The 20,402-nt window shown below is 57.4% G+C and overlaps 9 protein-coding genes across 9 annotated transcripts; 3 read left to right on the top strand and 6 right to left on the bottom strand.

The window, feature by feature from the left end:
- Positions 1 to 54: 54 nt before the first annotated feature.
- PSEUBRA_005015 (Clathrin/coatomer adaptor, adaptin-like, N-terminal) lies at positions 55 to 2,307 on the bottom strand (the record flags this gene model as incomplete). The annotated part of the gene is made up of 1 exon (XM_016438485.1): positions 55 to 2,307. The coding sequence occupies one exon, from the start codon at positions 2,305 to 2,307 to the stop codon at positions 55 to 57; it is 2,253 nt and encodes a 750-aa protein (XP_016290951.1).
- Positions 2,308 to 2,842: 535 nt separating this feature from the next.
- On the top strand, positions 2,843 to 4,163 carry PSEUBRA_005014 (Ribosomal RNA adenine methylase transferase; the record flags this gene model as incomplete). The annotated part of the gene is made up of 2 exons (XM_016438521.1): positions 2,843 to 3,207; positions 3,524 to 4,163. The coding sequence occupies 2 exons, from the start codon at positions 2,843 to 2,845 to the stop codon at positions 4,161 to 4,163; spliced, it is 1,005 nt and encodes a 334-aa protein (XP_016290950.1).
- A 228-nt stretch (positions 4,164 to 4,391) lies between these two features.
- On the bottom strand, positions 4,392 to 5,527 carry PSEUBRA_005013 (Phosphoesterase domain protein; the record flags this gene model as incomplete). The annotated part of the gene is made up of 2 exons (XM_016438492.1): positions 4,392 to 5,198; positions 5,288 to 5,527. The coding sequence occupies 2 exons, from the start codon at positions 5,525 to 5,527 to the stop codon at positions 4,392 to 4,394; spliced, it is 1,047 nt and encodes a 348-aa protein (XP_016290949.1).
- Positions 5,528 to 6,469: 942 nt separating this feature from the next.
- Positions 6,470 to 9,979, top strand: PSEUBRA_005012 (RNA polymerase Rpb2, domain 5; the record flags this gene model as incomplete). Its single annotated transcript, XM_016438520.1, has 1 exon — positions 6,470 to 9,979. One exon carries the CDS (start codon positions 6,470 to 6,472, stop codon positions 9,977 to 9,979), a length of 3,510 nt encoding a protein of 1,169 aa, XP_016290948.1.
- A 492-nt stretch (positions 9,980 to 10,471) lies between these two features.
- PSEUBRA_005011 (DNA-directed RNA polymerase, subunit 2) lies at positions 10,472 to 10,960 on the bottom strand (the record flags this gene model as incomplete). Its single annotated transcript, XM_016438465.1, has 1 exon — positions 10,472 to 10,960. One exon carries the CDS (start codon positions 10,958 to 10,960, stop codon positions 10,472 to 10,474), a length of 489 nt encoding a protein of 162 aa, XP_016290947.1.
- A 299-nt stretch (positions 10,961 to 11,259) lies between these two features.
- Positions 11,260 to 12,207, bottom strand: PSEUBRA_005010 (RNA polymerase Rpb2, domain 5; the record flags this gene model as incomplete). Its single annotated transcript, XM_059465439.1, has 2 exons — positions 11,260 to 11,527; positions 11,819 to 12,207. 2 exons carry the CDS (start codon positions 12,205 to 12,207, stop codon positions 11,260 to 11,262), a joined length of 657 nt encoding a protein of 218 aa, XP_059321600.1.
- Positions 12,208 to 12,780: 573 nt separating this feature from the next.
- PSEUBRA_005009 (Translation elongation factor, IF5A C-terminal) lies at positions 12,781 to 13,968 on the bottom strand (the record flags this gene model as incomplete). Its single annotated transcript, XM_016438461.1, has 3 exons — positions 12,781 to 13,134; positions 13,488 to 13,619; positions 13,966 to 13,968. The coding sequence occupies 3 exons, from the start codon at positions 13,966 to 13,968 to the stop codon at positions 12,781 to 12,783; spliced, it is 489 nt and encodes a 162-aa protein (XP_016290946.1).
- A 1,184-nt stretch (positions 13,969 to 15,152) lies between these two features.
- PSEUBRA_005008 (Myc-type, basic helix-loop-helix (bHLH) domain protein) lies at positions 15,153 to 16,085 on the top strand (the record flags this gene model as incomplete). The annotated part of the gene is made up of 1 exon (XM_016438469.1): positions 15,153 to 16,085. The coding sequence occupies one exon, from the start codon at positions 15,153 to 15,155 to the stop codon at positions 16,083 to 16,085; it is 933 nt and encodes a 310-aa protein (XP_016290945.1).
- A 99-nt stretch (positions 16,086 to 16,184) lies between these two features.
- PSEUBRA_005007 (protein of unknown function DUF1620) lies at positions 16,185 to 19,550 on the bottom strand (the record flags this gene model as incomplete). Its single annotated transcript, XM_016438454.1, has 1 exon — positions 16,185 to 19,550. One exon carries the CDS (start codon positions 19,548 to 19,550, stop codon positions 16,185 to 16,187), a length of 3,366 nt encoding a protein of 1,121 aa, XP_016290944.1.
- Between the last annotated feature and the right edge of the window lie 852 nt (positions 19,551 to 20,402).

Here is a 20,402-nt window from a genome sequence, read left to right as displayed (position 1 = left end):
CCGTCACTGCAGTACACTCGTGAAAAGATGAGCTTGGTCTGATTCGGCGCAGCCTCAGAACAAGCCTAGCAAGTCATCCTGACCCGAAGTGGGTGCGGGTTTCGCCGTGGTCACCGTCGTCGCGCTGGGTTGTGTTGGTGAGCCAAAGAAACCGTTGTTCGCCGGTGTCGTACTGAGCGCCTTCAACGCCTGCACGCCGCTTTGCGCCCCTGGCTCGTCCGCTCCCGGCGCAGCATCGAATAGACCCAAAAGATCATTCAATCCTCCACCACTCGTCTGGCCCGCACCTCCACCGGAACTGTTGCCAGCCGGCGAAGAGATGATCAGGTCATCCAGCCCACTCAGCGCACCTAGCGCTCCTGCACCGTTGCCGTTCTTAGCCGGAATGTCGACGTCGTCGTCGCCGAAGTCGAGCAGGTTTTCGGATTTTTGGCCTTGCACCACCGTCGCCAGCGCCTTTTCACGGGTGATGTCGTCCTCCGCCTCGCCGAGCTGGCCGTTGCGCACGCCATCTGCGCCGATCCGTGCCTTGCCGATGAACGTCGCAGCGGGCTTGTGGTAGGCACTAGCGAGACTGGAGAGTTCTGAGACGAGCTCGTCCAGTACCGCTGGTGGCACGGTGGTCAGAGGGATCGAGATGGGCGGTCGTGTAGCCAGGATCACGTTCCTCCCCGCAGCGCTGTCGGATGACGACAGAAGACGCCAGTAGATGAAGGCGCGATCGCGCAGATCCGGCGAGTCGCACTGTTTGGTCGCTTTCTCCAGTACCTGCTGCACGATCTGCTGCGCGAGGTTGCTATCCGGCTTCTTGAGGAACGCTTTGACGATGGCCGTGAGGGTCTGGAACTGCACCTGATACGGCTCCTCGGTGAACGTGTCGAGGAAGTGCGCTAGCAGGTCTTCGGCGTTCGAGATCTTGTCTGCATATTCGCCAAGGATCCAGATGAGCGACCCTTTGGCTTCGGGCTCGTCGAGCTCTTCGAGGTTCGAACAGAGCGTAGGGATGATGCCTTCGTAGTTGTGCGGGTACTTGCGGAAGATGTCCTTGATGACGATGACCGCTTCCTGAACGACGTAGCTGACCTTGGTCGCGATGAGGTCGAGCAGCACGTGGACACATCGTTCCGCAGCAGCGTCGATCTTGATGGCGCACTGACCGATGGCGCGGATGGCTCTTCGTACAAAGTCGACGTCCACCTCTGACGCATACTCCTTCAACTCGGAGAGGAGCATGTCGACATTGCGCTCGTTGGCGAGCTTGATCATGATTTCGACCTTTTCCAGCTTGACGTACGAAGGGTCATTGTATTTGCAGAAAAACACTCGGAGCTCGTTCTGCAAGATATCTTGGCGCTTTTGCAGCACGAGGTTGATGTTGCGCAGCGCGACCCACTGCACTTCAGGAGCGGACGAGATGAGTGTGACCAATGGTGGCGCCATCTTGCGGACGAGCTGCTTGATGAGCTCGTCGTTGTTGCGCACCTTGGCCATGTGGATGAGTACGACCTTGACGGCGCCAAGGACGACACTGCCGTTGGCGTGTTGGAACTGGGGCATGACTCGTTCGCAGATGTGCTCGGCTTGCTTCTCGTCCCGGGCACGGTACCGCGCGAGAGAGTTGAGGATGGCGATGCGACCCCATTCCGTGCATTCGTTGAGCGCGATAAGCAGCTTGGTGAGAATCTCGGAGTCGAGGACAAAGACAGCGGACTGGCCAGTGGGATCGTTCTCGAGCGCGGTCTGGTGGATGTCGGTGAGGGCAGTGACGGCATTTGCGACGACCATTGGGTTGCTGTCACCGACCATATCCTTGAGCATGCCGACAAAGCCGCGGTCGATGGCCAATTCGGGCTTGAGGTCGTAGAGCTTGGCAACGCAGATAGCAGCTGTCTTGCGGACGTATGGGTTCTCGTCGCGCAATGACTTTTCGAGCGGATCCGAGAGGTAGTCGATGATCTTCTCTGCGCGTAAGCAGCCCATGGTGCGGATTGCAAGCGCACGAATAAGTGGGTTTGGGTCTTCGGAGTCCTTGACGAAGGTATTGACGGCGAGAATGACAAGTTCGGGTTGGGTCTTGGCGTAGTTCATGAGGTAGAGATAGACGAGCTTCTTTTGCTCGAGATCCTCGGTCTGCATGTTTTTGAGTACGTCTGGGAAGAGACCGCTGACGTCTTTGCCGACGGTCATGTTGGCAATGACCCGTTTGATGGCATCCTTCCTGCGGTCGCGGTATTCGGAGTTGAGGTCGGCTCGAAGCTCGAAGTTCTCGCCCTTGCGGGGCGCGTTGAAGAAGCGTGGCCTGCTCATGATGTGCTGAGAGTGGCTGCTGTTCTGACGAGATCGTGGAGAATCGGATGCTGCCGTCTGACTGAGAGAGTTGCCTTTGCTGCCGACGCTTCGTCGCTACTCTGTTGACCGCTTCGGTTGTTGGACGCGCGCCTGCGTATGTCGACCTACAGCGAGCAACACCAAAGTGTGGCGATCTTGCTTGCTCGTGATAGCACTCAGAGGTAATGTCGGACGGATTGGAAGGGATGTTGCGATAGCAGAGGAGCAATGCGTGTTGAGGGGTGCGAATGGACGGGAAGGGATCTGCGACGTGTGTGTGAGTGTTGGACTGAGTCGCTGTCGATGCAGCGCTTCTTGCCTTGCCAACACGAATTGGCTCAAGCGCGCCTGCCTCGCGATCTGACATTCCAATTATGCCGGAAAAATCGGAGCCGGTTCGAGATTTTTTTTGGGTTGAGGCTGGACCCTAAGAAAATTTTGGCTTTGATCATGCTGGTGGCATGTCAACCTTCCACTCTCGCTCCATCACTTCGAGCAACGATACCCCTCAAAGATGCCTCGAGCAGTGTCCGCAAAGCTCTCACGGCAGCATGAGCCATCCGCCGGCCTCAGGCCAGGCTCGGCACGCTCGTCCGCATCCTCCTCCAACGGCGTCCACGCATCCAACCAGAACTCGAGCGCCACCACCAAGAACCCCATCTTCAACACCGACAAGTTCGGTCAGCATATCCTCAAAAATCCGCTCGTCGCCCAAGGCATCGTTGACAAAGCCAACCTCAAGCCCACCGACATGGTCCTCGAAGTCGGTCCAGGTACCGGTAACTTGACAGTCCGCATCCTTGAGAAGGCCAAGAAGACGACTGTCGTGGAGATGGATCCACGCATGGCTGCCGAGCTCAGCAAGCGTGTCCAAGGAAAGTGAGTACCCCCGTCAGCAGCATCAGTATCAGCACCATCAGTAACCGTCATCCAGCGATCACCGTGGCAGCCCTGCCCTCGACCCGGACGACTTCCGTCTTATATGATGAACGAATTCATTTACCATCTTTCGTACGAGCCCGACTTTGCAATCGGACAATGCGGCAACTTTCCAAGATAGCTGATCCTTCGCAAGGTGCCACGGTTGAATCGGATGACGGACAACGCAGCTGGAGCATTGATGCTGTTGCTACAGCGACTGCTAATGCGAGCCAGTGCTGACTTTCTCTGCTCCTTCGCCTTTGACAACGCGCAGACCCGAACAACGCAAGCTGGACATCATGATCGGCGACTTTTGCAAGACCGAGCTCCCTTACTTTGACGTCTGCATCTCCAACACGCCCTACCAAATCTCCTCGCCTTTGGTCTTCAAGCTCCTCTCGCACCGTCCACTCTTCCGGTGTGCCATTCTCATGTTTCAACGCGAGTTCGCGCTGCGCCTCATCGCGCGACCGGGCGATAACCTGTGGTGTCGTCTATCCGCGAACGTCCAGCTCTACTCGAAGGTGGATCACATCATGAAGGTTTCGCGCAACTCCTTCCGACCTCCACCGCAGGTCGAGTCGAGCGTTGTGCGCATCACCCCGCTCAACCCGCCCCCCGCCATCCCATTCGAGGAGTTCGACGGTCTCACCCGCATCGTGTTCTCCAGGCGGAACAAGACCGTGCGCGCCAGCTTCTTCGACGCAAGAGGCGTCATCGACATGCTGGAGAGCAACTACAAGACGTATTGCGCCGTCAAGGAGATCATGCCCGAGGAGGGCAACTTTGCCGACATGGTCAAGCAGGTGCTCATCGACACCGAGTGCGCCGAGGACCGAGCGGCAAAGATGGACATTGATGATCTGTTGAAGTTGCTTGCCGCTTTCCATGAGAAGGGCATTCACTTCTCGTAAGGTTACATCCTTGTCGCTTCGCTTGTCACTTCGCATTGTCCGTTCACCCATCGCTTGATACCCTGCACAGCTGTCGCCACCATTGTATTTGTATCCTTGTTTTGCAAGCATCGTTTTCCTGACAGCTCTCCGTGTATATGCTGGTGAATAGATCGAGTTGAGTTGTCGAGCTACAAGTACACTGGACTTAACCAGGGCGAATCTTTTTGTGAGACCTCCATTCGAACATCAGAGGAAGTACTGGCTATTCAGCGTCACCGTCCGCGTCTGATCCGGTACCGCATCAAAGATCTTGAAGTTGGACTGTGTTGCTTCCCACGGCTTCTTTGCTCCCTCTTTCGCTCCATCCGCACCTTCTGTCTTTGTCGCATCTGGATCCTGCTCCTCGCTCCCTGTCCCCGCCACCAGCGCCGACGTTCCGTTCTTGCTCTCGTACGCGATGAGATCGTCGACCGCAAAGATGGATGCCACGTTGCCACAACGGTAGCAGTAGTTGGGCGCGGACCAGACCGTGACGATGTTGTTATCGTGCATCAATTTGTACCCTTCTTGAACAAGCTGATGCGCTCTCGCTATGAGCGAGAGACCGTTGACGTGGTTGAACTCCTTTGTTACTGCGCCGCCGAAGAGCCAGCCTGCACCACGCGGTGAGACTCGCCATGTGTCGATGTCGTCTGGATCGCTCCACATGAGATCGCAAAATGCGCCTTCGTGGGGCACTTCTTGGGCTCGCGCGATGATGCGGATCTGGTCGAGCGTGCGGACGTCCGGACTGAGACCGCCGTGGACGCAAAGGACGCGACCGTCGATGATCGCCGCAAGGTTGAGGTAGTCGAAGACTTGGCAGCAGGATTTCCAGACATTGGCGTTGCCGTACTTGCGCTGGCACTCGTCGTAGAAGCCGTAAACTTGTGTGATCTGGCGAGATTCATGGTTGCCTCGCAGGAGCGTGATCTGTGATGGATATCTCGCTTTGAGAGCCATGAGTAATGAGAACGTCTCCAGACTGAAGTAGCCTCTGTCCACGAAGTCGCCCTGTTGTTCGCGATATCAGTTCAAGAGAGCAAGTGGTCAGTAAGGATCCCCAAACAAGGTAGCCAGATGTAGCAGCTTTGGCAACATACCATAAAGATGTACGAAACCCCCGTATCAACCTCGCCTCCGACGCGGAATAGCTCGAGGAGGTCCCAGAATTGACCATGGATGTCGCCGCATACTGTGACCGGACTTGATACGGGCTGAATGTTGCTTTCCTCCATGAGAATGCCTCGGACCATCTCGCAGAGCGCCTTGATGTCTGGCTCTGGGAGGTACTTGCATTGCCTCAGCTGCTCGATCCACGTATCTGGATTGCCGATGGCCATGTTGAAAAGTGGTGCTCGAGTCGAGCAATGAGTGGTTCTGCTGCTGAACTTTTTATGCTGGTGAGAGGTGTCGAATGATAAGGAGCTGACGGGGGCGGTCGATCACAGGTTCTCAGTGTCGAAGAAGCAAACTTTAGCTGTGCTGGGTTCCGGATTGCTTATAGTGTGCTTCTTAGTGTGTGTGCTGCTGAGTATGTTTGCTCGATCCAGTGTTTCCTCCTGTCGGGTCCGCCGAAAGCTCCAGTGTGATTCCTGCTGTATGTGATTAGGACCTGCCGATCGTCAGAGAGTCGCTATTCAAGTGATCGTGTGATGAGGTGAAGATGGTGATGACGCTGATAACGGCAGCAAAGAGAGAAGTGTAAGTCCGGTGATCTTCTGCGACCGTATGTGAGACGCTGACAGCTAGCCGTGTGTGCCACCAAAGTCACGACGCTGAGACCCTTTTTTAGAAGAGCAGACAAATCGGCAGATCCAATCCAGATTGCGGAACTCGGCAATGTAAAGCGCAGCCAAAAAATTCCGCTGTCGTGAAGCGCAAGAAAAGTGCGTCTGGAAGATTTGATGTAGGTGCTCTTCGCATACTCCCTTGCACCATCCATCGCCTGTCCCTCTCCTGATCACAGTCACAGTCTCGACGAGCTCATCCGAAGCACACATACGGCTCGTCCGATAGGCTACCAAGCTACTGACATCACATTCGGAAGCAGCGCCGACTCCCTCGACTCTTGATCGGGACGTTTCCGCAACTTCAGGCAGCGCCGATTCTGCTCGGTCGACTGCGCACCACTCAATCCGCTTGCAGAGCTCCCGCCCGCTTCTACGTGCGGAGCCATCAGCATCCTATCACATCGACTGTCTCAGCTCGTATTGCAACACACGTAGTGCCATCTGGTCAGCATTGCTCGGCAGGGGCCGTGTTGATCAGCGCAAGCAGGCATCATGGCGCTCCCTTCCAGCATCGCCGAGATGGCCCAGGCTATGGGTCACATGCCGCCCTCAGCTTCTGACGACCCAATTGCAGCGCTCAAAGCAGCCAACTACAAAGGCAAAGGGCTCATGGACCCCATCAAGTCTGTCGAAGACAAGTGGGAGCTCGTTCCTGCCTTCCTCCAGGTCAAAGGTCTGGTCAAGCAGCACATCGACTCCTACAACTACTTTGTCGACCATGACCTCAAGAACATCATCAAAGCAAACGAGAAGATCACTTCCGACATCGACCCCAAGTTCTATCTCAAGTACACCGACATCACAGTGGGAGAACCTCGCAGATATGATGGTGATGCAGTACAGCGGCCCATCACACCGCACGAATGCCGACTTCGAGACATCACCTACTCCGCACACATCTTTGTCAATATCGAGTACACTCGAGGCAACAAGATCATCCGCCGCAAGAATGTCGCCATTGGGCGCATTCCTGTCATGCTTCGCAGCAACAAGTGTGTTCTCTCCAACAAGTCGGAAAAGGAGCTCGCAAAGATGAGCGAGTGTCCTCTCGATCCAGGTGGATACTTCGTTGTCAAGGGAACAGAAAAGGTCATCCTCGTGCAGGAGCAGCTCAGCAAGAACAGGATCATCGTCGAAGCAGACACCAAGAAGGGCACCGTATCCGCGTCCGTCACCTCGTCCACTCACGAGCGCAAATCCAAGTCATACGTTCTCACAAAGCACGGCAAGATCTTCCTCAAGCACAACTCACTGCATGAAGACATCCCCATCGCCATCGCATTCAAGGCAATGGGCATTCAAGCTGATCGTGAGATCCTGCAGCTCGTCGCCGGCCACGATGACGCCTACAAGGAGCTCTTTGCCATCAACCTCGAAGAGGCTGCTCGCCTTGGCATCTATACCCGCAAGCAGGCGCTCGACTACATCGGCGCCCGTGCCAAGGCATCACGCAAGCCTCTCTCAATGCGACGACCTCTCGCCGAGGAAGCTCTCGACGTTCTCGCTACCGTCATCATGGCCCACGTTCCCGTCGAGAGGCTCAACTTCCGCCCCAAAGCCATCTACATCGCCTCCATGGTTCGCAGAGTGCTCATGGCCATGCAGGACGAGAAAAAGGTTGACGACCGAGACTACGTTGGTAACAAGCGTCTCGAGTTGGCTGGTCAGCTGCTCGCCCTCCTCTTCGAAGACCTCTTCAAGAAGTTCAACTCGGACCTCAAACTCAACATCGACAAGATTCTCAAGAAGCCCAACCGAACCGTCGAGTTTGACGCCTTCAACCAGTTCCACTTCAACGGCGACTACATCAGCAGCGGCTTTGTGCGCGCCATCTCGACGGGCAACTGGAGTCTGAAGCGTTTCAAGATGGAGCGTGCTGGTATCACCCATGTTCTCAGCCGTCTATCCTTCATCGCTGCACTCGGCATGATGACGAGGATCAGCTCGCAGTTCGAAAAGACGAGAAAGGTGTCGGGACCTCGTGCTCTGCAACCATCGCAGTGGGGTATGCTGTGTACTGCCGATACGCCGGAAGGTGAAGCCTGCGGTCTTGTTAAGAACCTGGCTCTCACCACTCACATCACAACAGACGTCGAGGAAGAGCCCATCGCACGGATCGCCTTCACTCTCGGAGTGGAGGACATCCATCTGCTCACCGGTGCCGAGCTGTATCGACCCGACTCGTACGTTGTCTACCTCAACGGTAACGTGCTTGGAGTGACTCGCTTCCCGCAACGCTTCGTGATGCACTTCCGCCGTCTCCGTCGGGCCGGCCGCATCTCCGAGTTTGTCTCGGTCTACACCAATCACCACCACCAGACCGTTTACATCGCTTCCGACGGCGGCCGCATCTGCCGACCCCTCATCATTGTCGATCCCGTCACCGGTCAGCCCCGTGTGACCGAGTCGCACATGCAGCAGCTTCGATCCGGTGCTCGCCGCTTCGACGACTTCCTCCACAACGGATTGCTAGAGTATCTCGATGTCAACGAGGAAAATGACGCCAACATTGCCCTGCACGAGCGCGACATCAACCCACAGCATACGACACATCTCGAAATCGAGCCGTTCTGCATTCTGGGCGCTGTGGCGGGTCTAATTCCTTACCCTCATCACAACCAGTCCCCAAGAAACACGTATCAATGCGCCATGGGAAAACAGGCGCAAGGAGCCATCGGATACAACCAGTTGATCCGGATCGACACGCTCCTGTACCTCATGCTTTACCCTCAACAACCCATGGTCAAGACACGGCATATCGAGCTGATTGGCTTCGACAAGCTCCCCGCCGGTCAAAACGCCATGGTAGCCGTGATGTCTTTCTCAGGCTACGATATCGAAGATGCGCTGATTCTCAACAAGGCTTCCCTGGACCGGGGCTATGGTCGAAGCCAAACCCTGAAGAAATCGAGTACGGTGATCCGCAAGTATCCCAACGGCACGCACGATCGTCTCGCCGACGCTCCTGTCGATGACACCACGGGCAAGCGTCCCAAGCGCTACGACATCCTGGAAGCCGACGGAATTGCAGGTGTCGGTGAGCGGGTGGAACAGGGTGACGTCTACGTCAATAAGCAGACTCCGATGAATGCGAACGACAACTCATCGGCGGCCATCATGGCCGGTGCGTCCGACGCGGCCGCCTCTGTCTCCTACAAGTCTGCGCCACTGTCCTACAAGCCTCCGGTCTCGGGCTACGTCGACCAGGTCCTCATCACGGATACTGACTCGGATCAGACACTCATCAAAGCGCTCATTCGTCAGACGAGGCGCCCAGAGCTGGGCGACAAGTTCTCGTCGCGCCACGGCCAGAAGGGCGTCTGCGGCCTAATCGTCCAGCAGGAGGACATGCCGTTCACGGATCAAGGCATCAACCCAGATTGCATTATGAATCCTCACGGTTTCCCCTCGCGAATGACCGTGGGTAAGATGATCGAGCTGCTCTCCGGTAAGGCGGGAGTAATTACGGGAAACTTGCAGTACGGAACCGCGTTCGGCGGCAGCAAAGTGGAGGACATGTCGGCAATCCTCGTCGCGAACGGCTACAACTATGGAGGCAAAGAGACCTTGACCTCTGGTATCACGGGCGAGTCGTTTGAGGCGTATACCTACTTTGGGCCCATCTATTACCAAAGATTGAAGCACATGGTGCAAGATAAAATGCACGCACGAGCTCGAGGACCACGAGCAGTGCTCACCAGACAGCCGACGGAAGGCCGATCACGCGATGGAGGCCTCAGACTCGGCGAAATGGAGCGGGACTGCCTCATCGGCTACGGAGCGACGCAGTTGCTGCTCGAGAGGCTTATGATCTCTTCGGACGCCTTCACGGTGCACGCCTGCCAGAAGTGCGGTCTCATGGGGTACAACGGATACTGTCCCTACTGCGCTACGAGCAAGCACGTCGTCAAGCTCACCATTCCGTACGGCACCAAGCTCATGTTGCAGGAGCTGATGGCGATGCAGGTGGTCCCGCGCTTGATCCTCGAGGATGCGGTCTAGGATGACAGTTTCGGGTCTAGTTCGATGTTTGTAGTGTCTCTTCATCGTCGCAATCATACCTTCACCATACTGAACGAAGCAGGCTGTGCCAGAGTGGAGTGAGTGCTCTCGAAAAGAAAAAGAAAAATTGAAAAAGAAAAAAAATCGAAAAAATCGGCCTCTCGAATTTCGCCGGTGATGGCCACCTGTCAAGCTGTGCAAGGCCAGGCCACACATGTGAGCTCTGCGCGGTCTGCCGTCTGCACGTCTGGCTGGCCCAGCCAAATTTGTTTCGCAGGCAGGGTTGTGCGACTCGTGTGTTGTGCGGGCTCGACGACACAATTTTACGGGACCCAGCGAAGTGGCGTTTGCGGGACGGGCTAAACGGTCTGGCGGAATGAGCGTGCCAGCAGAGCTTTAAGCGGTGGTCACGGCTGAGAAAGCGAGTTGACACTTGGGTCCTTGCACAGTGTGGTTGCGAGGTGAGTCTTGCAGTCGTCCACAGCCAATTGCTCAGCTGCGTTTGTCCGGAGTGGAGCGTGGCCTGAAGACGACATGACGGCGACCATGGCGTTCTTTCTGTCCAGCGGGCAGGTTGTTGTAGCCGATCAACTCGACGTGCCACGTCTTGACCATCGGCTGCTGAGGGTAAAGCAGCAGGTATAGAAGCATATCAATGCGGATCTGCTGGTTGTAGCCGATCGCTCCTTGCGCCTGCTTGCCCATGGCGTAAGTGCCCGTCAAGAAGGAGAGCTGGTTGATATGCTTCACCTTCGCCACTGGGTCATCCTGGTCCCATTTGATGGAACGGCGAGCGAGAAAGTTGCTGTTTGGCAGGGTGAGGCAATATACGAAGCCATCTTGGTGAGGGTTTTCGTAGATTTCGGGGTTTCTATTGCCCACCCAGCGCTCAGATTCGGCGTATGAGACGCTGATGCTCCAGCTGATGCTCTTGGCCGTCACATTGGCGGTCACACCGGTGTTGACTCGACCCTTGTACATGACTACCGCCTGTGTGTGATGGTGGCAGGCGTTGTGTCGCGCTCTTGCAGAGCGCTGTTAGCGTCGTTCTCTTCCTTGGCGTTGAGATGTTTGACCAACCCGTTGTGCAGGAAGTCGTCGAAGCGACGAGCGTCTGAAGCTGTTGCCATCGGGTACAACCAGCAGATCCGCATCGATACGCTTCTATACCTCCTCCTTTATCCACAACAGCCAGTGGTCAAGACCCGCCACATCGAGCTCATCGGCTACGACGAGCTGCCTGCCGGTCATGCTATGGCGCCTTCGAGTGCATTGGCCTGCTAGATATTTGCGGCATCGGCAGCTTTTGCAGCTCGCGGGTGTTGCAACGGCACGGAAGGTGTGTCGAGCACAGGTTCGGGTACACTGGGCTCGGCTGGCTGAGGCACGAGCTGTACATCAGCGCCAGCAGCGGCGGGAGGACACACTATGGCTGCGCCAGAGCGGGACACTGGAGGCACATTGGCGGCAGCAGCGGTGTCGGTGGCAGTAGCGGTGGAAACAGCGGTGCCAGAGGTGGTGGCGGCCGTGACAGCGGCGGGAGGGAATCTGGGAACACCGACAGCAGCACGTGCAGCATCATGTTTGACATGGAGAAACGCGCGGCCGGACTACACGTGTGTTGGGTTGAGAGCCTTGCCGCGCACGGAGATGCGACGGTTTCTGTGCGTCGTCGTGCCAGACTCATGATCCCACTGACCCTTAGCGACGCCGCTGACCCGGAGCGAAGACAGGCCGAGATTCTTGCTGATGTCCTCCGTCACCAGTTTCTCCAGCGTCCCTTCTTCCTCCCGGGTATTGACGTACCACCGATGCTCTGGTGTGACCATTCGCATCTACGATCGCGCTGTGTAGCCGGAAGAGGTTCTTCCGTCATTCTTGCGCCTGAAGGCCCTGGTCGGGGCCTGCCACTCCTGGGCCAAGGTCTCCTTGTTGAGGCTCATCACCTCATCATCCCCTCTGACCGAGGCAATGTTCTTCCAGCCCCTTCTTGTAAGAACATCTTGGTCGATCCTCGACGATTGATTCTGGTGCGGGTAAAGGTTCAGCCCGGCGACGGCGCGGAGGATTTTGAGAAATCTCAGCTCGAGATGGGTGGTGGCAGGCATGATGTCGCGCTCGTGCAGCGCGATGTTGACGTCGTCCTCCGCGTTGACGTCGAGATACTCGACCAGCCTGTCTTGAGGGAAGTCGTCGAACTTCTGAGCGTCAGAGCAAAGTTGCTGCATGTGGGCGTCGGTGACGCGAGGTCGAGACCAGGGGTCACCGCAGCGTCCAGACGATGTCTCCACAGACGAGTCATTGCGTTGCTTCAGGAGCCGTCAGTCGCTGCCACTCCCGCGCCAACGTCTCGCTTTAAAGCTTCATGACAATGCAGAGAGCCTCGCCATTACTCGTGGTTTCGCTCAATATCAACGGCTCAGCAGGATCCAAGGCCAATGAGACCGTCCCAAGCGGACCACGACGCATCGCAGCTACCGCTTGCCATCAGTCAGGAAGAATTTGAACCCACCATGCATGTGGCCAGACCTCAACTGCTTTATCACTCGACCACACTCCTCGTACACTCATCACCTCTGGCACAAGCGTGGCGCCCATCACTCAAACAGGCAAGCAAGCACATCGCACTCAAGCCCGCAACCTACATTCGAACACGCATCACTCACGCAATCACGACCAGCAAACAATCCAGAAAAGTGAAGATGTAGGAGATTGCAAATAGAAAACGAAGTTGCTGATCGAATCCATTCAACGACAATGCGAGCTCTTATCGAGCCGAAATGCATGTCAATGCAACATTTTTACTTGCCCTGGGGAGCGTCCTTGAAGGAGAGGCAGTGCTCCTCGCCCATAGCGGAGACGACGGTGATCATGAGGTCCTTGCCGTCGTCGAAGGCGGCCTGGATCTGGTCACCGAGCTCACCGTCGGGGACACGGACATCGTCCTTGGTGTCACCGTCGTTGGTCATGAGGTTGAGGAAACCGTCGTCGACGTTGACAAGCTGGTACTCCTCTCGCTTGACGTGGGGGACGTCCATGTTGTGGGTGGAGGGCGAGATGTCTTCGTACTTCTTCGAGGTGAAGATGTCGGTGGCGACAAGGTGGACCTTGGCGTGACCGTGCTTGCCGGTCTTGGAGGTGGACATGTCGACGATCTGCGAGGTGGAAAGGGCAAATGCGAGAGGAGGGTCAGTCGAGCGGTTCCAGGTGAGACGGTGTGAAGGATCCTTTCTCGAGGGCTGCCACTAGATGACGCGCGGAAGAGGAAAGCACTGCCGAAGGTGGAAGAGGACTGCGGGGTCTAGCATAGCCTGTGCTGGGACTCGGCACGGTTCGCTGAGGCGTCTCCGACTTTAAACTGTCCTTTCCCATCTGTTGCAAGAGCTTGCCTCTCCGCCACATCATACACCACCGTGTGTCGACTTTGATGTAGACAATAAGTGGCGCGAGCATTTGCGTGTCACCGTGGCGGGAATCCATTCGAGAAAAAACGAGAGGAGAAACTTACCTTGCAGGGGCGGCCCTTGATGACGACGTGACCGTTCTTACGCAGAGCAGAGCACTGCATAGGGAAGGTGAGCGAGGAACCGGCATCGGCGGTCTCGAAGGTAGCGTTGTGCTGCTCGTCGTCGGAGGCGGACTGTGGCGATTGGAGGGGAATGCAAGGAGAAAGGTCAGCGAACAAGTTCAGAACAGCAAGAGCGCGAGCGGTATCGAGGTGTAATCGCCATCTGCACGGAATGCGTGCTTGGCACAGCTTTAGAAGCTACGCAATGCTAGCCATGTTCCGTGCTGGAACGAGAGCTGAGATCGAGCCCGAGCTTCGAGCAGCCAGCAAGCAAGGTAGTCCAAAACGGCCGTCCGACGTATCGATGCAGGGTGATTCCATTTGATCTGAAGATCGGCTACGCTGCGGCGTGTCGACGAGGACTGCGAGGATCCGGCAGATGTGCGATGCGCTCGTTGGATATCGATGATCAACGTACCATTTTGACTGATTGATCTACGGGTGAATAGGTGGTGGTGAAGGAGAAGGCAACGACGAGAAGTCTCAGGTTTGATTGCCAACGACAAGAGCTGGCTGAGCGTCAGTGAAAAAAGGCCATTCTGCGTCTGTCTCTGTGTGCTTTGAGAAGAACTGCTTTTGGTGGCCAACAGGCACTTGGGCCCAGGCAGCGTCGAACGACTGTCGCCCTCTTGACTTTCATTTAACGCTCTGCAGCCTCTCGAAAAGTTTTTCTTTTTTCTTCCAGACCGGATTGTATTGTATGCCACCCGTTTGTAGTCCGGCCAAGGCAAGGTTGAACTGAGTCTGCCACCTCAATTACAAAACGCTCGAGCTCTGTGCATGCGGGTTGGCTTGAGAGTCAAAATGGCTCGCATTTGACTCGCTGCGAACGGCTCTCGCACCTGCCACCACCGCACTGACCAAAATCGCTCTCGAACACAATCCCCCCTTCTTGGCTAGCTTCACTATTATAGATTGGCCATCCAGCACCTTCGACCACGCTGTCTAAGCTGAGCAGCTGTAGCCTTCTGCAGTGCGAGTTGATGCATGTGTCTAGGATCGGCTTGTTAGAGAGTCTTGTCTGAATGGAGGCAAGGCACGAGGCGAATCGCAATCCAATGGCGGCGTCTTTGTCTTGTCGCACGAAACACGGCTCTGATATTAGCGCCAATTTCTCGTGTGTGTCGAATTCCCTTCGTCTTGCCCGGCTCTGCATATTTGTTCCCCGCTGGTTCCAAAAAGCTCCTGGCGAGCATGAACGTTATGGAGCATGTGACTTTCTCACCACCACTCGTGACTTTCGCCCTTCAAGCCAGCCAGCCACATCTCTACGCGACGTAACGCGAGAGGACGACCCTGCAGTCGAGTCCAACACTTCTTGCATCCTTCCTTGTCGAGCACCTTCGAGCTCGTCGGTCGACAGCCTCGTCGTCATCATCAGCGCTGAGGCGATCGCGCTTCGGACGCGTCGAACCGTCTGGCCGCTGTGGGAGGCGCAATTCGATAGGAGGTGGCAGCTCGACTAGGCATTGCTTCTCGGGACCAATACTTCACTGAGCGGAGAGCTTCTCTATACCGGCAAAGCATCATCGGCCAAGGATCATCAGCCAAGGATCATCAGCAGAGGATCATATACCCCGGCGAACCGATCGCGTTCACACCACGATGTCTTCCACCACAGAACCGGCCGCAGCGTCCGCGGAGCAGCTCGCGTCCGCTCAAGAAGATACCACGTCTCGCAGCGAGCCGTCCTCTGCTGCAGCTGCGGCGGCAGCGGCGATGCTCGAAAGCGCCAATCCTGCCGAGCGCGATCACATCGAACGCGACGTTTCCAACATCCTTGCTGGGCTGAATCAGGAACAGCTTGCCTCGATCGTCGCTGCAGCGCGGGCGTCCGAGGCGCGCAACGGCGATGGTTCCGCCCCCGATGCCTCGACCTCTTTCGACACTGCGTTGCCTCCCGGTCTGGGCCAGGCGGCGAGTGCATTGACGAGCATTGCGAGCGGTTTCAAGCGGACGCCTGGCAACGAGCGGGTCGAAGCAAAGGAACCGGTCACCGAGGAGATGGACGACACCACCGCCGCCACCATCGCCGCCGTCAAGTCTGCTACGGATACCGCCACCGCCGCTGCCCTCGCCAGTCTCGGCTCCCTCGCCAGCACCCCCCACCTCAACCAAGACGGAGAGGACTCGATGGATTACGAAAGCCCCAACGGCTCTCCTTCGCGCGGACTCAAACGTCCCCGTGGTCCTGAATTGGATCGCCAACGCAAAGATAACCACAAGGAGGTCGAGCGTCGACGAAGAAGCGCCATCAACGACGGAATCGTTTCCCTCAGTCACATTGTTCCAGGTTGCGACGCAAAGAACACCAATAAGGGCGCCATCATCCATGCCGCGGTGAGGTACATTCAGGATCTCAAGCATAACGAGGCGAGCAACATCGAAAAGTGGACGTTGGAAAAGCTGCTCATGGATCAGGCGATGGGGGATCTCACGGCGCAATTGGACGAGGCAAGGGCTCAGGTGGAACGGTTGAGGAGCGAATTGGAGGAGCGGTTGGAAGGCGAGGGGAGGGCCGCCGAGGGCAAGGCCTAGTTGCGTTCTCACATTCTCGCACACGATATGGATCTTTCCCACTTTGTATTTTAGCACCCCTTTCTGGGAACATTCTTTTCTTGATCTTCTGGCGTGCCTTTACCATCGCAGACTCAAGTTCTTATTTCTGACCATCGGACGGGTAATGACGATGCCGACCGACAGGATCGCGAGCGTCAGCAACAGCTGCGGCTTGTTGAAGCTGTCCTGCAGCACGTCGAACTGGCCACTGGGGCTGATGCGGGTGGCAAAGCTGTCCAGGCCGTAGGCGTAGACCGTCGAGGTGGACTCGAGCAGCGCTGGGCCGGTGGTGATGTGTCGGATGTTGGCAGCGGGGTAGACATGGTTGATCACCCACTTTGCGTCTTCCGGGATGAGCGGGTTGTAGGGGATCATGTACTCCTCGGCTTCCGACTTGGTTGGTTTGGAGGTGGGGCGGCGGGGATCGAGCAGCTTGCGCGGGAGCGAGACGAGCGATTCGCGGTCCGTCGCGAGGAGCAGGTTCTTCAGCGCAATGCCATACTTGGTGGTGGTCGTGGCGAGCGCGTGGACGGCGCCACCGGAGTAGAGGAAGGTGTGCATAAAGGCGATAGGCTGGATGGACGACGGGTGCGCTTTGCTGCTGTCCCCCGTGAAGCTGCTAAAGTTGCCCGTGAGACGCGACCAGGAGGAGGAGAGAGCTGCGCGGGCAGCCTTCTTGCCTTTGCTTCCGGCGTTGACAGGCTCGTCGTCATGGGTCGACTTGGGCTCGTACAGCTCCACAGTGACGATATGACTCGAGAGACCCTCATCGGCATTGCGCACCGAGTAGGTGGCGGTGATCCAGTTCTCTGCCAGGTGCGCGCGGATCGGCTGCGCTTGGTCCACCTCGTCCAGCTGCAGCTCGTACAGCACACCGCCCGTCACTGTATCCAACAGGTACAGGTGCGCCTGGTTGGCGCCCGGGCTCTTGGTCACAATCAGCGACGCATGCGGGTTCAGGTACTTATACAGCGTCGACCTATCGCCCAGCACGCGTCCATACGAGGCGATGGCATCCTTGCTCGGAGCCTGTAGCACCTCGACCACCTCTTCACCCGCAGGCACCGTCCACGACCACACCTGTTTGGACCTGTGGATGCTGCTCACGCCCTTGTCCAGTGCGTATCCGACGAAGCGCGCCGACGTCGTCGCCGAAGCGGCCGGCTTCTGCACCGCAAAGTAGTAGCGGTCCGAGATGGGATCGAATCGTTCCGCTACCGCGAGCGTGTCAGGGTAGAGGTAGAGGTTGTTCTGCTGATCCACGAGGCCGAGAGACTGCTTTCGCTCGACGGGGTCTTCCACGGACGGAGGAAGCAGGAACGCATCCTGGCATCGGCCCACAAAGATGTTCTGACCGGACGAAGCGTCGTTCAAGAATTCGCCCGTGAGCGGGTTGAGCTCAAAGACACGGGTCGAGTAGAGGCCAGGCTGCAGCTCGACTTCGGCGACGATGGCCAAGAGCGGAGTCTTGCCGTCGGTCGAAAGCTCGCGTACGGTCTGCATGAGCTTGATGTTGACCTTGGGCTCTGCCTCTCCCTCGCCGTCACCGTATCCGACCAGCGACTTCTCCCAGACCACGGTGTCCTTTGCGATCGTATCGAGGGCGTAGAGCTTGCCCTTGGCGGTGGCGACCACGACGACTTTGCGGAAGCCAAAGGGATCGCGGAAGAGGGTCGAGGTGGTATTGGCGTCGGCGATGCGAGGGGCCAGTGACGTCGGCTTCTTTTCTTGCTCCTGCTTTTGCTTGGCTGGCTTTTTGCCCTCCTTGACCATCGTGGTGGCTACGGCAGAGGTAGCAGTGGCGCTAGGAGTGGAGCTGGTGCTGGCAGAACCTAGCTCTTGACCGTACGAGCCGGTGGCGAAGCGTTTGACGAACGCGATCGTGTACTGGGGCAAGTCTTTGAGCGATAGTGCGTGACGAGCGAGACGCTGGACAAAACCTTCGTGGTCCAGCGTAGCAGCCCCGCCGGGGATCGCAGTGAGTTTCTTCTCCGGGAGGTCGACGAAGACGGCGTGGGTGGTCTGCGTGAGACCCTCTTCCAGCATCCACTGGTGCTGATCCTCGAACAGGAGACGGATGGATCCGCTCGACGTGGTCACGACCGTTCGCGAAGCAAGCTGGTATTGACCGACTTGACTTGCCTCGAAGGTGGCAGCGAGGACGCTGCCGTGCATGTCGTGGTCCCACTGGAACGAGAAGCCGCTGACCTGACCGTCGCCACCGTTCTTGGCATCGACCCAGAGAAAGTGGAAGTTGAGCAGATGCTGCGCGCGCGAAAAGAAGATGCGCTGGAGATAGGCGCGGCCCTGTCGGTCGTAGGTGCCTGCATAGACAGCGTCGAAGGCATCCTCCTCAAACTCCCAGAAGCTGGTAAACTTGGCATCGGCCGAGACCTTGAGCACTTCAGCGAGACCGTCGGAGCGCTGACCGACAAAGAGGCCCCTGTTGGACAAGCCTGCATCGACCAAGCCGGTGAAGGTCGCGTCGGAACGTTTCGAGTAGATGACCTGGGGCTGTGCGAAGCGCTTGCTGGGCGGGTCGAGGGGAGCAGCTCGAATCGAGCCGTCCTTGTTGAGCCAAGCAACCCAGGAGCCAGGATTGGCCGTGGGCGGCAAGTTGGGCAGCTGGTTCCAGGGCAGGATCACGACATTGGCGGCAGAGCTGAGGCCCGATGGAATCTCGTGCGTGGTGAGGAGCTCACCGGTGTGGGCGGAGAGCGTAGCGACCGAAATCGAGTTGTACACGGAGCCCGTGTTGCGCAGGAGCGAGACGACGTAGATCTTGTCCTTGTTGGCGACGATGCGAATGACAGAGCGGTGCGAGATGTCGTCCTGAGGCTCCCACTTCCACACCTCTGCTCCAAAGGCGCCATTCAGACGGCGGACGGTGTGGGCATTGGTGAGCACGACCACGTCGGGCGGCGTCTCGGCCGTGGCGTTTTCGGTGAGGAAGACAGCATCGGTGGCAGGGAAGCCCGGCTCGGGAAGGAGCCCATCACGAATGCTGTGCTGTGCTGACTCCCAAATGAGGAAGCCAGTGAAGGCGTGGAAGAGTCGGACGTTGGCACCGCCATGGCCTGAAATGACGAGCGCCGACTCGGCAAACTGTTTCTGAAGCAAGACCTGATCGTGTTCCGCAAGCACCTGACGCCAGACGATGGCGCCGTTGCGTGGGTTGAGCGCGCCAACGGCGTTCGACTCGGTCGCGATGAAGATGGCGGTCTGTGCCTTGTCCTTGACGTCGGCGTCGGGCTTGATGATGCGATGGAATCGAGGTGAGAGGTAAGGGGTGGCCGAGTCGTTGGAGGTATGAGGGACGCCCATACGAGGTACGTGCCAGTCGATCTTGCCTGCCTCTGCCTTGGAGAGGGCAGATGCGCTGTGTGCGCCCAAAAGCAGCGTCAATAAGGAGGCGAAGAGGGCGAAGGCGGTGAAGCGGGCCATGCGACTACGCCGCCCTCCTGATGATGAAGTGGGCATTGCACGCAGCATGATCACCGAGCTGTTTTGCTGACTGCAAGCAGGGCTACAGCTGAGTGAGTGATGGGTGTGACCGAAGGTGATGGGCGGAAAGGTAGCCGACGGAGCCTGTTTGCAGACAGAGTGATGACAGCAGACTCGGCCGTGCGCCAAAGAATAACCTTGTGACAGGCGAAAGCGTGTGTGTGTCTTGAGAAGAACACGCTGCCAGCTCAAAGCCCAAAGCGGACTGTGCGTCGGCACGCTCAACCTCGGCCAGAAAAAGCTCAAGACGCGTTTCAAACCCAGAGTTGGTCTAACAGCCTCAGATTATTCGTTCGGAAGCTTGGAAGAGGAGATGAGCGCCAAAGCGGGACTGGCTCGCGCTTCATCACTCACGAGCGCAGCGCATCGCTTCGCATCAGTGACGTGAAAAGTCAGCCTCGACTGAACCCTTTTCGTCTTTGGACTCGACCGCGGCGCACGGCGCGGATCCAGGCGAGCGGAAATTGAGCACGGCCTCGCGACCCTTTCCTGTTTGCTGAAGCAAACAACGCAGCAGCAGCAGCAGAAGCAGCAGCAGCGAGAAGCGAGCAAGCCAACTGCAGCAGCGGCCAATAAATGCACGGCTCGGTCGTGTTTCGCTTCTGCTTCGCCCCCGCACTGCATCCACCATTCAAGTGTTCTGGTACGCCGTCAGTTTCTTCCTTGCCTCGAGACACCACCTCGCTTCCTCGTCCTTGCCTTCCTTTCAGCTGACGTGCAAGCAATCTTCGCGATCGCTGCTACCTTGCTGCGACAGAAGCTGGACGTCCCTAATTGCAGCTGTGCGCTTCG

Source organism: Kalmanozyma brasiliensis (genome assembly GCF_000497045.1).
Source record: "Kalmanozyma brasiliensis GHG001 unplaced genomic scaffold PSEUBRA_SCAF4, whole genome shotgun sequence".
Lineage (NCBI taxonomy): Eukaryota > Fungi > Basidiomycota > Ustilaginomycetes > Ustilaginales > Kalmanozyma > Kalmanozyma brasiliensis.
Note: the sequence above shows the minus strand (reverse complement) of the source record. Positions and strands in the feature narration are given on the sequence as shown.